This window comes from Bos mutus, chromosome 15, assembly GCF_027580195.1.
Source record: "Bos mutus isolate GX-2022 chromosome 15, NWIPB_WYAK_1.1, whole genome shotgun sequence".
NCBI classification, from domain to species: Eukaryota; Metazoa; Chordata; class Mammalia; order Artiodactyla; family Bovidae; genus Bos; species Bos mutus.
Genome location: NC_091631.1, coordinates 51,049,912 through 51,067,468, shown reverse-complemented (window position 1 = coordinate 51,067,468; position 17,557 = coordinate 51,049,912). Strand labels below are relative to the sequence as shown.

The 17,557-nt window shown below is 40.7% G+C and overlaps 1 protein-coding gene across 1 annotated transcript in view; it reads left to right on the top strand.

The window, feature by feature from the left end:
* Positions 1-17,557, top strand: part of TMPRSS4 (transmembrane serine protease 4) — a 51,384-nt gene that overhangs the window by 20,910 nt on the left and 12,917 nt on the right. The window contains exon 12 of the mRNA XM_070383109.1: positions 1,103-1,276. Within this exon, the coding sequence (XP_070239210.1) occupies positions 1,103-1,276 (174 nt within the window). The remainder of the gene's footprint in view (positions 1-1,102; positions 1,277-17,557) is intronic.

The following is a 17,557-nucleotide window of genomic DNA, read 5'->3' as shown; positions in this document are numbered from 1 at the left end:
CCTTCACTCAAGAGGCATCTCTTAGTCATCTCTTGATGACTTGATATCAGGTAGATGCAGAACTTTGAGGACAGTGTCTTCCCTCAGGGAGTTCACAGTAATGGGGGCGGGGGTGAATAACTCCACAGGCAGTTCAGCTACAGAGTTATTGGGTTCTGAGGGATGAAACCCCAGAGGCTATAAGAGCTGGTAAGAAGGACACCCAAATAAGTGAACTTTTCACTCTCTCTCATTTTTTGTACAAGAAAATGTCATTTTGTAGTTTGCTTGTTCTCTCTCTCTCTCTCCATTTAATTCTAAGCTCCCTTAGGGCAAGGATCTTTTCTCTTTTCATTAATTGATCCCAGTTATCTAGAACAGTGACTAGCATGAAATAAGCCCCCCTGTAATGGTTCAATAAATCTGGAAACTACTAGGTTAGATGGGCTTCCCAGGGGGCTCGGTTGGTAAAGAATTCGCCTGAAATGCAGGAAGTGCGGGTTCTATCCCTGGATCGGGAAGATCCTCTGGAGAAGGGAATGGCTACCCACTTCAATATTCTTGCTTGGAGAATCCCACGGACAGAGAAGCCTGGCGCGCTGCAGTCCATATGGTCACATAGAGTCGGACATGACTGAAGCGACTTAGCATGCACTGCTGCTGCTGCTGCTAAGTCGCTTCAGTCATGTCCGACTCTGTGCGACCCCATAGACGGCAGCCCACCAGGCTCCCCCATCCCTGGGATTCTCAAGGCAAGAACACTGGAGTGGGTTGCCATTGCGTTCTCCAGCACACACTGAGTTAGACAAAGATAACCAGGCTTCTTTACTACAGGCCCTTAGAGCCCTCACTGTGCTAGTGTGAGTTGTAGATCTCCAAGAAAGGGCTAACAGCACACCCACAACTTGGTTGACCGCAGACAAAACCCTTTCACCCCGAAAGGGAAGGGCATTCCAGGCTGCAGGAACAGCATGAGCAGGGGAAGTGAAGGTAGAACAGCAGAGGGCGCTGGAGAGCAGGGACCAGATGGGCCAATGCAGTGAGGGGAGGGTGGAGAAGCCCACCTCTCCACCCCAGCCCTGCCCACCCTCCCCAGCAGCCTCTGCTCTGGCCTCTCTCACAGGGTGACAGTGGTGGCCCTCTGATGTATCACTCTGACTGGTGGCAAGTGGTGGGCATCGTGAGCTGGGGCCATGGCTGTGGGGGGCCTACTACCCCAGGAGTATACACTAAGGTCACAGCCTATCTCAACTGGATCTACAATGTCCGGAAGGTAAGCGTGTTTGCCCTCCCTGTGGTACCCTCCCTCCCTTCCTCTCCTCTGTGGGTTCCAAGCCACCCTTAGTGACTTAATGGCTCTGAGATTCCCCTTTAAACCCCCAATAGTCTTCATTTCCAGCAGTGACAACCTGGAATTCCACCATTAAGAGCTGAAATTCCTTAGATCAGAGACTCCCATTAAATCCAAATACCTTACTGTATGGAACACACCCAGTTTTACCATTCTCTTGTTCTCTGATCAAATGCAGCTATCAGACACTTTCCAGAGACCAGATTCTGATAAGAAGGAGGATGGAAATATTACTCAGTCATAAAAAGGAATGAATTTGAGTCAGTTGTAGTGAGGTGGATGAACCTAGAGCCTTTTATACAGAGTGAAGTTGATCAGAAAGAGAAAAACAAACATCAGATATTAATGCATATATAGGAATCTAGAAAAAAATAGTACTGATGAACCTATTTACAGAGAAGAAATGGAGATATAGACATAGCGAACAGACTTGTGGATGCATTTGGAGAAGGAGAGGGTGGGACAAATTGAGAAAGGAGCATTGATATATATACACTATCATGTGTAAAACAGATAAGTAGTGGGAAGCTGCTATATAACACAGGGAGCTCAGCCTGGTGCTTTGTGATGACCTAGGGGGTGGAATGGATGGGGGGAGCGAGGCTCAAAAGGGAGGTGATATGTATAATCATGACTGATTCCATTAATGTACAGCAGAGACCACCACAATGCTATAAAGCGATTATCCTCCAATTAAAAAAAAAAAGGAGGATGGAAAGGCTTATAAGACTTCCTGAGCTCTAGAGAGTAGAGAGAGGCGCAAAGAGCTTCAGAAAAGGAAGATTAATTTTGCATGCCACCATTTTGTTCAATTTCAAATTACCTAGTTTATTTGTTGGTCTCTTTTATTCTAGTCTGATCCATGATGCTCCTGCCCTTGAAGTGCTGGAAACTGCTTCCCCCTGCCCTGCCCACATGGGAATCCCCCAGAAGTCAGACACAGACCAAGAGCCCCCTGGGGCACACCTCTCTGCCCACACTCTCAGCATTTCTAGGTGCAGCAAAGGACCTGCAATCCTGTAAGTCACCCCACAGCTCACAGGCACGCAGGAAATCAGCAGCTCCAGTTCAGCTGCCCATGATGCTCTCGGCATCCCAAGGAGGGAGAGACACAGCCCACCGAACAAGCCAGCCTCCAAGACTGAGGTCTCAGAAGGCATTGCTAAGCCAAGAACTTTCTACTCTATTGAATGGAAACAGACGCTCTTCTAAGAGCCTAGATCACCAAGGGCTGGAGTGGAGGGAGGAGAGGGTCTGAGCCAGCCCTCTGCCTCCCCACCCATCCCCAAGCCCACCTGAACAAGAAACCGTTTATAATGGAAAATGTGCTGTCCTGCTCTTGGCTCAAGTACTGTTTCTTACTGTTTCGTATTGTGGCCACTGTTTATTAAACTGGTGCGTGAAGTCTTTGACATAGGCTGACTGGGCTGCTTGAAAAGTGTTGAGCTAAAGACTACCAAACTATGATCTTTATTCCTTGTCCTGGGTAGGAAAAGATCTATGGGAAATGATTGATTTTCAAAGTAGAAGAAAAGAAGGCATGGGTACCAGAGCTGATGGGTGGGGGCACCCCACTCAGGGGGCAACAGTGAACAACCAACTGGGGAAGCCAGGGGTCATTAAGTGTGCTTTCTACACAGGGGACTTGTCCCACTGCCTTCCTCCCCTTCCTCTCTGCCCTGATATCAGCCACAAGCAGGGAGAGGATCTGGGCTTTCAAGGCTGACTTTGAATCATGGCTCCCCAAGAGGCTGGGAAAAGGTATTGCAACTCTAGGTCCTAACATCTACCTTAAGAACTCTAGGTGTGATTTTTAACCATTCTTTTCTTTTTTTTTTAGCCACATGGCATGTGAGATCTTAGTTCCCCACCAGGATCAAACCCACACCCCTGCACAGAAGTGCAGAGTCTTAACCACTGGACCACCAGGGAAGTCCCTATCATTCAGTTTTAAGCAGTCATTTATCACCTGCTTCCCTGGCGGCACTAGTGGTAAAGATCCGCCTGCCAATGCAGGAAATGCAGGTTCGATCCCTGGGTCTGGAAGATCCCCTGGAATAGGAAATGGCACCCCACTCCAGTATTCTTGCCTGGAAAATTCCATGGGCAGAGGAGCCTGGTGGGCTACAGTTCATGGGGCCACAAAGAGTCGGACATGACTGAGCAACTGAGCACAATCCTGCACAGGAATGAGATGGTCTCCAAGCTGGGATCTGAGGATATTAGCATGAATAAGTTCCTGCACTCAAAATAATCAGAGAAGTAAGCCCCATGAACTTTTCTGGCAGCTGTAGGGAGCCTAGGTGTTTTGAGGACCCTCTTGCTATAGTTGTGTCAAATCCTTGATAAAATATACTTGTTAATGTCTTCTTAGGGTCTTAGTAAACAACAGAAATCCTCAAAGGCCAAAAAAGTAAAAATAAAGCAAAGCCATCAGAATCATGAGCTGAAACTATGGGGGAGATCTGGGAACAATAGCTTACTAAAGTCTTGGGTTGCCCTCAGACAAAGACTTACATGAAAGCTGAGATCAGAACTAACCCCAGACCCACTGTAGGCAGGGAAGCTGAAACTGGGATTGTCACATAAAACAGAGACAACTGAATGGGGTAGATCCCATGTGGCAAATATAATGGAGGAGGAAAGACTCCATTAGATTTAGGGCCTCAGGATTCCCAGAGGAAGATCCTCCAAATATGAGTTCACAATCAAAGATTGGCGAAGAGTTTAAAAATAAAACCTCAAGAACTTTAGATGTTAGAATTATAGATAATTATAATAATTATAATATTTTATTATACATATAGACATAGAATGTATATATATATATACATATAGTATATATATATACTGTATCATATATCATATATATATGATAGAGTATGTCTGTGTGATGGACACTACTCTTTAATGGCTTCATCATGTAGGTAGTCACTTAATACTCACACAAATCTATGAAATTGGTTCTATTCTTATCCCCATTTTATAGATAAGAAAACTAAGCATAATCAGAGTAGATACCTTGCCTGAGGTTGCATACTGGCAAATTGAACATAAGCATTCTCACTCCAGAGTTCATGGTACAAACTACCAAAATATTGGGCCATACATATTCTAAGTGGTCAAAAAAAGTAACCACCAAAAGAATGGAAATAAAGTTTTTAACTTCAAAACAATAAAAACAAGAAATAGATTCAGTTCAGTTGCTCAGTTGTGTCCGACTCTTTGCGACCCCATGAATCACAGCATGCCAGGCCTCCCTGTCCATCACCAACTCCCGGAGTTCACTCAGACTCACGTCCATCGAGTCAGTGATGCCATCCAGCCATCTCATCCTCTGTCGTCCCCTTCTCCTCCTGCCCCCAATCCCTCCCAGCATCAGAGTCTTTTCCAATGAGTCAACTCTTTGCATGAGGTAGCCAAAGTACTGGAGTTTCAGCTTTAGCATCATTCCTTCCAAAGAAATCCCAGGGCTGATCTCCTTCAGAATGGACTGGTTGGATCTCCTTGCAGTCCAAGGGACTCTCAAGAGTCTTCTCCAACAACACAGTTCAAAAGCATCAATTCTTCGGCGCTCAGCCTTCTTCACAGTCCAACTCTCACATCCATACATGACCACAGGAAAAACCATAGCCTTGACTAGATGGACCTTTGTTGGCAAAGTAATGTCTCTGCTTTTGAATATGCTATCTAGGTTGGTCATAACTTTCCTTCCAAGGAGTAAGCGTCTTTTAATTTCATGGCTGCAGTCACCATCTGTAGTGATTTTGGAGCCCAGAAAAATAAAGTCTGACACTGTTTCCACTGTTTCCCCATCTATTTCCCATGAAGTGCTGGGACCAGATGCCATGATCTTCGTTTTCTGAATGTTGAGCTTTAAGCCAACTTTTTCACTCTCCTCTTTCACTTTCATCAAGAGGCTTTTGAGTTCCTCTTCACTTTCTGCCATAAGGGTGGTGTCATCTGCATATCTGAGGTTATTGATATTTCTCCCGGCAATCTTGATTCCAGCTTGTGTTTCTTCCAGCCCAGCGTTTCTCATGATGTACTCTGCATAGAAGTTAAATAAGCAGGGTGACAATATATAGCCTTGACGCACTCCTTTTCCTATTTGGAACCAGTCTGTTGTTCCATGTCCAGTTCTAACTGTTGCTTCCTGACCTGCATACAGATTTCTCAAGAGGCAGATCAGGTGGTCTGGTATTCCCATCTCTCAGAATTTTCCACAGTTTATTGTGATCCACACAGTCAAAGGCTTTGGCATAGTCAGTAAAGCAGAAATAGATGTTTTTCTGGAACTCTCTTGCTTTTTCCATGATCCAGCGGATGTTAGCAATTTGATCTCTGGTTCCTCTGCCTTTTCTAAAACCAGCTTGAACATCAGGAAGTTCACGGTTCACATATTGCTGAAGCCTGGCTTGGAGAATTTTGAGCATGACTTTACTAGCATGTGAGATGAGTGCAATTGTGCAGTAGTTTGAGCATTCTTTGGCATTGCCTTTCTTTGGGATCGAAATGAAAACTGACATTTTCCAGTAGATTAAGGAAAAACAAACTAAATATCAAGCAATCTCAAAAGAAGGATGAGAGCTAAAATTAAAAAAGTATAGAACACGGAATAAATAAAATATACAAAGATAGGATAAAATATCAATAATTACAATAAATGTTAAATTCATCAACTAATACATAGAGATAGGCAAAATGGATAAAAATGTACAATTAAGCTACATGTTATTTATAAGAGACATACCAGAATGTTAGGTTACAGACTGTTAAAACCAAGAAGATGAAAAAAAGTACAAAAAGCAAGCACATCACAAAATGTAAGCTGGAGAAGCTAAATATTTTTTTAAAATAGGGATTTAGGACAAAAAAAGGAAAAAATACTTAAGGATAAAGAGAGTTACTACACAATCATAAAAGCTTCAATTCACCAGGAAGACACAGTAAGTTAAAACTTGTAAAAGCGGCTGCTGCTGTTTTCCTTCCAGTCCCGGAACCAAATGGCTGCCCCACGGAGGGCTTCCAGGAGCATCTAAGTCACTGCAGGTTTTCCTCCTCTTCCATCAGAAAACAGCTTCTAACTGACTTCAGCCTTCCCTCATCTTCTCTTAGATGCAGAGAGATCAAGCTCTGAGCCTTTGGAGTGGGATCACTGACTCCAAGACCCTAGACTACCAGAGAACTAACCCTTGGGAGTATCAGATGGTCAGAACTCACACAAAGGAAACCACTTGAAGACAAGACCTGCATCCCCTTACCACCAGTAGCAGCCTGTGCAGGACGCCTCATCTAAACAACAAACAAAAAAAAATACAAACCAAATCATCAGCAGACAGGATTACCACCTCACTCAGCCTTGCCCATCAGAGGAAAACAAATAAACAAAAACTCAGCACAAATCACACCCTATACAAAGCTTACACAAATCACTAAACCAACCGTAGGAGGGCAGAAACCAAAAGGAAGAAGGAATTCAATCTTGAAGCCTGGGAAAAGGAGACCTCAAACACAATAAATTAAAAAAATAATAATGAAAAGGCAAATAAATACTACACAAACTAGAAACACAGAAGTCCAAATAAATGAAGAGGAAATAGGCAAACTACCTGAAAAAGAAATCAGAATAATGATAGTAAAGATGATTAAAACCTTGAAAACAAAATGGAGAAAATGCAAGACTCAATTAACAAAGACCTAGAAGAAATAAAGAATAAACATATAGAGACAAACAACACAATTACTGAAATTAAAAATACTCTAGAAGGAATCAATAGCAGAATATCTGAAGCAAAAGAACAAATCAGTGAGCTGGAAGATAAAATGGTGGAAATAACTTCTGAAGAGCAAAATAAAGTAAAAAGAATGAAAAGAACTGGAGACAGTCTCAGAGACCTCTGGGACAATATCAAATGCACCAACATTCGAGTTATAGGGGTCCCAGAAGAAGAAGGTAAAAAGAAAGGGTATGAGAAAACTTTTGAAGAGATTATAGTTGAAAATTTCCCCAACATGGAAAAGGCAATAGTCAATCAAGTCCAAGAGGCACAAAGAGTCCCATACAGGATAAACCCAAAGAGAAACACACCAAGACACATATTAATCAAACTAACAAAGACTAAACACAAAGAAAGAATATTAAAAGCAACAAGGGAGAAACAACAAGTAACATACAAGGGAAACCCCACATGCTTAACAGCTGATCTTTCAGCAGAAACTGCAAGCCAGAAGGGAATGGCAGAATATATTTAAAGTACTGAAAGGGAAAAATATACAACCAAGATTACTGTACCTGGCAAGGATCTCATTCAAAATTGATGGAGAAATATAAAGCTTTTCAAACAAGCAAAAGTTAAGAGAATTCAGTACCACCAAACCAGCTTTACAACAAATGTTAAAGGGACTTATATAGTCAAGAAATACAAAAGAAGAAAAAAGATCTACAAAATCGACCCCAAACAATTAAAAAATGGCAATAGGAAAATATATATCAATAATTTCTTTAAATGTAAATAATTAAATGCTCCAACCAAAGGACACAGACTAGCTGAATGGATACAAAAACAAGACCCATATATATGCTGTCTACAGGAAACCCACTTCAGACCTCAAGGCACAGATAGACTGAAAGTGAGAAGATGGAAAAATATATTCCATGCAAATGGGAAGCAAAAGAAAGCTGGGGTAGCAATCCTCATATCAGACAAAACAGACCTTAAAATAAAGAAGATTGCAAGAGATAAGGAAGGACACTACATAAAGATCAAGGGATCAATCCAAGAGGAAGACATAGCAATTGTAAATATCTATGCACCCAACATAGGAGCACCTCAACACACAAGACAAACACTAACAAACGTAAAAGGAGAAATTGACAGTAACACAATAATAGTAGGAGACTCTAACACCCCACTCACACCAATGGACAAATCATCAAAACAGAAAATTAATAAGGAAACACAAGTCTTAAATAATACATTAGATGAGATGGATCTCATTGATATTTTCAGGACATTTCATCCAAATGTAGAAGAATACACCTTCTTCTCAAGTGCACATGGAACGTTCTCCAGGATAGACCACATCTTGGGTCACAAATCAAACCTCAGTAAATTTAAGAAAATCAAAATCATGTCAAGCATCTTCTCCGACCACAATGTTATAAGACTAGATATCAATTACAAGAAAAAAAAAACTGTAAGAAACACAAACACGTGGAGATTAAACAACATGTTTCTAAATAATCAACAAGTTACTGAAGAAATCAAAAGGGAAATCAAAAATTTCAATGAAAACACGACAACTCAAAATCTATGGGATGTAGCAAAAGCAGTTCTAAGAGGGAAGTTTATAGCCATACTTACCTCAACAAACAAGAAAAACATCGAATAGACAACCTAACTTTACACCTAAAACAACTGGAAAAAGATGAACAAAAAACCCCCCAAAATTAGTAGAAGGAAATAAATTATAAAGATCCAAGCAGAAATAAATGAAAAATAAATGAAAGAAACAATAGTAAAGATCAATAAAACTAAACGCTGGTTCTTTGAGAAGATAAACAAAATTGACAAGCCTTTAGTCAGACTCATCAAGAAAAAGAGAGAAGAATCAAATCAACAAAATTAGAAATAAAAAAGGAGAGGTTACAACAGACAATGCAGAAATACGAAGGATTATAAGAGACTAATATGAACAACTATATGGAAATAAAATGGATAACCTGGAAGAAATGGACAGATTCTTAGAAAAGCTCAATCTTCCAAGACTGAACCAGGAAGAAATAGAAACTATGAACAACCCAATTACAAGCACTGAAATTGAAGCTGTGATCAAAAATTTCCCAAAATACAAAAGCCCAGGACCAGATGGCTTCACAGGAGAATTCTAGCAAATATTTAGAGAAGAGCTAATGCCTATCCTTCTAAAGCTCTTTCAAAAAACTGCAAAGGAAGGAACACTTCCAAACTCATTCTACGAGGCCACCATCACCCTGATATCAAAACCAGACAAAGTGAAGTGAAGTTGCTCCGTCGTGTCTGACTCTTTGCGACCTCATGGACTGTAGCCTACCAGGCTCCATCCATGAGATTTTCCAGGCAAGAATACTGGAGTGGGTTGCCACTTCCTTCTCCAGAGGACCTTCCCGACCCAGAGATCGAACCCAGGTCTCCCGCATTGCAGACAGACGCTTTACCGTCTGAGCTACCAGGAAACCAGACAAAGACAACACTAAAAAAGAAAACTACAGGTCAATATCACTGATGAACATAGATCCAAAAATCCTCAATAAAAGTTTAGCAAACAGAATTCAGCAACACGTCAAAAAGCTCATACACCATGATCAAGTTGGGTTTATTCCAGGAATGCAAGGATTCTTCAGTATATGCAAATCAATCAATGATACACCATATTAACAAATTGAAAGATGAAAACCATATGAGAATCTCAATAGATGCAGAAAAAGCCTTTGACAAAATTCAGCACCCATTTATGATTAAAACTCTTCAAAAAAAATGGGCATAGAAGGAACCTACCTCAACATAGTAAAGGCCATATATTATAAGCCTATAGCAAACATTATTCTCAATGGTAAAAATCTGAAAGTATTTCCCCTAAGATCAAGAACAGGACAAGGGTGTCCACTTTCCCCACTATTATTCAACATAGTTCTGGAAGTCCTAGCTATAGCAATCAGAGAAGAAAAAGAAATAAAAGAAATCCAGATTGGAGAAAAAGAAGTAAAGCTCTCACTGTTTGCAGATGGCATGATACTGTACATAGAAAACCCTAAAGATAATATCAGAAAATTACTAGAGCTAATCAGTGAATTTAGTAAAGTTGCAGGATACAAAATCAATACACAGAAATCACTTGCAATTCTATATACTAACAATGAAAAATCAGAAAGAGAAATTAAGGAGTCAATCCCATTCACCATTGCAACAAAAAGAATTAAATATGTAGGAATAAACTTACCTAAGGAGACAAAAGAACACAGAAAATTATAAGACACTAATGAAAGAAATCAAAGATGACACAAACAGATGGAGAGATATTCCATGTTCCTGGGTAGAAAGAATCAGTATTGTGAAAATGACTGTGCTACCAAATACAGTCTACAGATTCAATGCAATCCCTATCAAATTACCAATGCCATTTTTCACAGAACTAGAACACAAAATTTCACAATTCATATGGGAACACAAAAGACCCCGAATAGCCAAAGCAGTCTTGAGAAAGAAGAATGGAGCTGGAGGAATCAAGCTTCCTGACTTCAGATTATACTACAAAGCTAAGGTCATCAAGACAATATAGTTCTGGCACAGAAACAGAAATATAGACCAATGGAACAAGATAGAAAGCCCAGAAATAAACCCATGCACCTATGGGAACCTTATTTTTGACAAAGAAGGGAAGAATCTACAATGGGGCAAAGACAGCCTCTTCAATAAATGGTGCTGGGAAAACTCAACAGCTACATGTTAAAGAATGAAATTAGAACACTTCCTAACACCATACACAAAGATTAACTCAAAATGGATTAAAGACCTAAACATAAGACCAGAAACTATAAAGCTCTTAGAGGAAAGCATAGGCAGAATACTCGATGACATAAATCAAAGCAAGATCCTCTATGACACACCTCCTAGAGTAACAGAAATAAAAACAAAAGTAAACAAGGGGGACCTGATTAAACTTAAAAGCTTTTGCACAGCAAAGGAAACTATAAGCAAGGTGAAAAGACAACTGTCAGAATAGGAGAAAATAATAGCAAATAAAACAACTGACAAAGGATTCATTTCCAAAATATACAAGAAGCTCGTACAACTCAATGCCAGAAAAACAACCCAATCAAAAAGTGGGGAAAAGACCTAAACAGACATTTCTCCAAAGAAGACACCCAGATGGCTAACAAACACGTGAAAAGATGCTCAACAGCGCTCATTATTAGAGAGCTGCAAATCGAAACTGCAATGAGATATCACCTGACACTGGTCAGAATGGCCATCATCAAAAATGCTACAAACAATAAATGCTGGAAAGCGAGTGGAGAAAAGGGAACGTTCTTGCACTATTGGTGGGAATGTACACTGATACAGCCACTATGAAAGACAGTATGGAGATTCTTTAAAACTTAGGAATAAAACCACCGTATGACCCAGCAACCCCACTCTTAGGCATATACCCTGAGGAAACCAAAATTGAAAAAGACACATGTATCCCATTTTTCATTGTAGTACTATTTACAATAGCTAGAACATGGAAGCAATCTAGATGTCCATTGACAGATGAATGGATAAAGAAGTTGTGGTACATATACACAGTGGAATATTAGCCATAAAACGGAACACATTTGAGTCAGTTCTGATGAGGCGGATGAACCTAGAACCTATTATACAAAGTGAAGTGAGTCAGAAAGAGAAAGACAAATATCATATTCTAACACATATATACAGAATCTAGAAAAATGATACTGAAGAATTTATTTATAGGGCAGCAATGAAGAAACAGACATAGAGAACAGACTTATGGACCTGGGAAGAGGGAAGGAGAGAGTGAGATGTATGGAAAGAGTAACACGGAAACTTACATAACCATATGTAAAATAGATAGCCAACAGGAATTTGTTGTATGGCTCAGGAAACTCAAACAGGGGATCTGTATCAATCTAGAGGGGTGGGATGGTGTAGGAGATGGAGGGAGGTTCAAAAGGAAGGGGATATGTGTATACCTATGGCTGGTTCATGCTGAGGTTTGACAGAAAACAACAAAATTCTGTAAAGTAATTATCCTTCAATAAAAAAATAAATTAAAAAGAAAAACTTGTAAACAAAGAGAAGAAAAAAGAAATGAAAAAATGCCATCTCTTTGTCACCACAGGAGTTAGCTATCACACCAAGTCTTTATTTGGAAATTGTATTTAGAGAGAAAAAAGGGAGCATCATTCTGTTTTGCCATAAAAATCTACTTGCAGTTAACAAGATGACTCAAGGTGGTAAGGGAAAGCTCTTCTTTAAAGAAAAAATATAGCAAATTGATATAGATGAATGATAAAAAATCATTTTTTGCATCGTCAATGAAATAATTGATTCAGGCAAGTATCATCAACAGATGCTAAAACCATTAAATGAAAGGTTGAAAGAGAACAGGATATTTGCATAAAGCCCAAGTATAACCCTCACAGATTCCCTGCTAATCTCAAGAGTAAAACCTAGTTTTAAAATCAAGAGGGGACTTCCCTGGTGGTCCAGTAATTAAGACTCCATGCTCCCAATGCAGGGGGCACAGGTTCAATCCCTGGTCAGGTAACAAAGATCCCACAAGCCACACGGTACAGCCAAAAATTAATAAATAAAATATAAATTGACAAAAAATAAAAATGAGAAAATTCTGAACAGAAAAATATTTCAAATTTAAAAGCTAAAATATAATCAAAAGATCATCATCTACTCACTAACAGTGAAACAACCAGATTATATGCCTCCCAACATGAAGATAACATATACCTCATGTTTTGTCACCTAAAGGTGACTTACCAAATATGCTTAAGTCAAACCTTTACATCTAATTTCCAGTTTATAGGAAATATAAGAATTAGAGGAATAAGTTAAATGACACTCTTGGGACCTAACCGACAAATCCAGAAGGTGGGACATTCTAAAGACCAAGAGACCTGGTCAGGGAACAAAGATCCCACATACTACAACTAAGCCCATGGGCTGCAACTGCTGATCCCATGCACCACAGCGAAGACCCAGCACAGCCAGTGTAAACAGTAAAAATAATAATAATAACAATGTAAAAAGTAAAAAAGACTTAAGAGAGTAACAACCAAATAGAAAGTGTGGACCTCGACTGGATCCTCCCTGAGCATTTGCTCAGTCGCTCAGTCATGTCCGACTCTTTGCAACCCCATGGACTGTAGTCCGCCAGGCTCCTCTGTCCATAGGGTTCTTCAGGCAAGAATACTGGAGTGGGTTGCCATACCCTCCTCCAGGGGATCTTCCCAACCCAGGATCAAACCCGGGTCTCCTGTGTCTCGTCTCCTGCACTGGCAGGTGGATTCTTCACCATTGAGCCACCTGGGAATCCCAAAAGACATCTGAGCTAAGGGCTAACTGGGGAAATATGAATACCATCCGGATATTGGATGATAACAAGGAATTGTTAATTTCATTATAATATTCTACTTTAAAATACCTTTAATTTTTAGAGATTCATATAGAAGTGTCTGGGATAAAATGACACAATGTTGTAATTCATTTAAAAAAGAGTTGAAACAAGATAGAAAAGTGTCAACAAGTGTGGAATCTAGGTGATGGATATTTATTATTCTTCCTACTTTTCTGTATATCTGAATTTTTTCTCAGTAAATAGATTAAAAAAAACCATATAAGCACAGTTTTAAATCCATCTCAAAACTGAAAGAACTTCAAGGAGATATGGATAAATCCACCATCATAAAGCAAACTTGAAGCATACTTCTCTCAATGATTATTAGGTCAAACAGGTAAAATATTAGTGAAGTATAGATGCTAAAGGCTTCCCAGGTGACTCAGTAGTAAAGAATCCGCCTACAAATGCAGGAGATGCAAGAGACATGGGTTCAATCCCTGGGTCGGGAAGATCCCTAGAGTGGGAAATGGCAACCTGCTCCAGTGTTCTTGCCTGGGAAATCCCATGAACAGAGGAACCTGACAAGCTATAGTCCATGGGGTTGCAAAAAGTCAGACATCACTGAGTGTGTGCACACACACACACACACACATATACACACATAGATGTGTAAACAATATACTTAGCATACTTGATTAATACACATGTGTAGGACCTTGCACTCAATGCTTAGAAAGTAAACATCCTTCTCAAGCACATTTGTTAAAAAAAAAAATTAACTCCATACTGGTTCATAAGGTAAGTTTCAACCTGTTTCAAAGGCAGTATGGGCACCCACCACATCCATCAATTTCTACTCAGCCTTGTCTGCATCCCCCATCCTCTCACCACTTGGATGAAGTCACTGGCCTGGCTTCCTGCCCCACCTCTGGTTCCTTTCATTCCCTTGGTTCTAAAGCCCTTTCAACTGTCACCGCCTCTTCTCCTAACACCATGTTGGTCTCCACCTCCCCTGGAGCCAGGGATGGTGTGTGGCTTGAAGGGTCTTCATCATACCCACCAGCACTGAGCACCAGCAGACTATACCCACAAGGCTCTGCTTCCCCAGGGCTGTCTGGAAGGACTGGGTAAAATATGGAAGGTATTGTCTATGGTATAAATGTTTAATAATGGAAAACAGTAGACAGGAAGGAGCCAGAAGATAAATTATTCTACCTTCTTCCCCAGAATGAAACTATTCAGAGAAGCCCTAGTTCTCCAGAGACAGTCCTGTGATTCAGCAACCAGCGGCGTGTTGCTGATAGAGCTGTGTCAGCTCAGGGCTGCATTGCTTTGTGTTTCCTTTCTCTCTTTATCTGCCATTCTGTCCTTTCCCCCGAAATGCTACTTCCCTGAGACTGAACCCCATAAAAAAGCATTAAGATTAACTTTAATTTATACAACTTAAGTTTTCTAAGAAACCTGGTCTGACTATCAAGCCGATGAAACTCTGATTGCAACCCCATTAAGTTACAAGACAACAGCAAGCAGTAATTTTTAAATATAAAATGTATGTGATGTTTAACAGCACTTCTAAATAATTCATAGGTCAAAGCAGAAATTGTAAGAAAAAAATTTACTTAGAATGATAATGAAAGATATAGAATATATGTAAAGATGTACACAAACACAAGCACATATGCATAGATTGTTTTAGAGTGACATTCAGCAGCTAACCTGAAAGTCTTTGTGCTCATACTGATCTGGATTTGTTTGGAGATGGACCAATATTTGCACTTGACACTCAGAGTATAAGTGGTTCCACTAGACAAGGGGAGAGGAATCAAGAGAGAAACAACAGGAAGCTATAAAGTGACTAGCACTGAGACTCACAAAGGTGACCCTCACCATCTCTGGAAGGGAGGGTGTGGTGAGGGGGTTGGTGGAGAGAAGACCCCTGTCCCCTTCCCACTAAGAAGGATGGGACCTGAACCCCAGAAAGATGAGCCTGGCTCTGTGGTGCTCTCAGCTTCTGTCCAGGGCCATCTACACTAGAAACTCCCCACCTAAAAGCAAGTCGTTACAGAGACCATGATGGAGCCCTGAGTGTGAATGTGGGTCAGGAACTAGAAAAGGCAGAGGGAGAGGGTAAAGAGGCAGCCCAGCCCCTTAGGGGAACTCAGGAGAGAATTTAAGGATGGCATGGGAAACAGCACAATACAAGTGTGTACAAATGCCATGAGACAGTGACGTCTGAAATAGAGCTGGAGACCATAGGCTGTACCCAGCCCAGGAGGAGAGCATGGCTAGAGGGAACAGCAAGCACAAAGGAAGGGGTAGGAAGAAGCCCTGTGTTTAGAGAACAGTATGAGCGGGGACAGAATGGGAAGTAGAAAGGAGAGATGTGGATGACACCATAGTGAAGAGAAAGGATTTTAGAGGCAAGTACATCTGACTCAAAACTCTGTGTGTATGTGTGTGTTTATTATGAACGTATTCAGTTCAGTTCAGTTCGGTCGCTCAATCGTGTCCGACTCTTTGCCACCCCATGAATCACAGCACACTAGGCCTCGCTGTCCATCACCAACTCCCGGAGTTCACTCAAACTCATGTCCATCGAGTCGGTGATGCCATCCAGCCATCTCATCCTCTGTCGTCCCCTTCTCCTCCTGCCCCCAACCCCTCCCAGCATCAGGGTCTTTTCCAATGAGTCAACTCTTTGCATGAGGTGGCCAAAGTACTGGAGTTTCAGCTTTAGCATCAGTCCTTCCAATGAACACCCAGGACTGATCTCCTTTAGGATGGACTGGTTGGATCTCCTTGCAAACCAAGGGACTCTCAAGAATGTATTACATAGTTATAAAAAACTCCAACACCAAAGGTTTAAAGTAAAGAGTTAAGCACAGTCATAGAAAATAGAATTGCGGTTGCCAAGGCAGGGGGCGGGTGGAGGAGGGATGGAGTGGGAGGTTGGGGTTAGCAGATGCAAACCATTATATATAGAATAGATAAACAACGAAGTCCTACTGTATAGCACAGGCAACTGTATTCAATATCCTGTGATAAACCATCACAGAAAAGAATACTAAAAACAGTGCATATATAATCAAAACTACAGTGAGATACCACCTCAAACCAGTCAGAATGGCCATCATCAAAAAGTCCACAAACAATAAATGCTGGAGAGGGTGTGGAGCAAAGGGAACCCTCTTGCATTGCTGGTGGGAATGTAAACTGATACAGCCACTGTGGAAGAAGGTATGGAGATTCCTTAAAATACTAGGAAGAAAACCACCATATGACCCAGCAATTGCACAACTAGGCATATACCCTGAGGAAACCAAAACTGAAGAAGACACATGTACCCCAGTGTTCGCTGCAGCACTATTTACACTAGTTAGACACGGAAGCAGTCTAGATGTCCATCGACAGGTGAATGGATAAAGAAGCTGTGGTGCATATATACAATGGAATATTATTCAGCCATAAAAAGGAATGCATTTGAGTCAATCCTAATGAGGTGGATGAACCTAGAGCCTATTATACAGGGTGAAGTAAATCAGAAAGAGAAATATAAATATCGTATACTAACACACATATATATGGAATCTAGAAAAATGGTACTGATTATTTTCAGGGCAGCAATGGAGAAATAGACACAGAGAACAGACCTATGGACATAGCAGGAGGGGAGGAGGGAGAGGGTAAGATGCATGGAGAGAGTAACATGGAAACTTACAATACCATATGTAAAATAGACAGCCAGTGGGAATTTGCTGAATGATTCAGGGAACTCAAACGGGGGCTCTGTGACGATCCAGAGGGGTGGGAGTGGGAGGGGGATGGGAGGGGGGTTCAGGAGGGAGGGAACATGGGTGTACCTAGGACTGATTCTTGCTGCTGTTTGACTGAAAACAACAAAATTCTGTAAAGCAATTACCATTCAACTAAAAAATTAAAATTTAAAAAAGAGTGCATATATACATAACCGAATCCCTTCACTGTACCACAACATCGCAAATCAACTATATTTCAATAAAAATATAATTTTATAGCATATTTTTGAATTTTTATTGGGGTATAGTTGCTTTACTTTTATTTTTTTTTTAATTTTATTTTATTTTT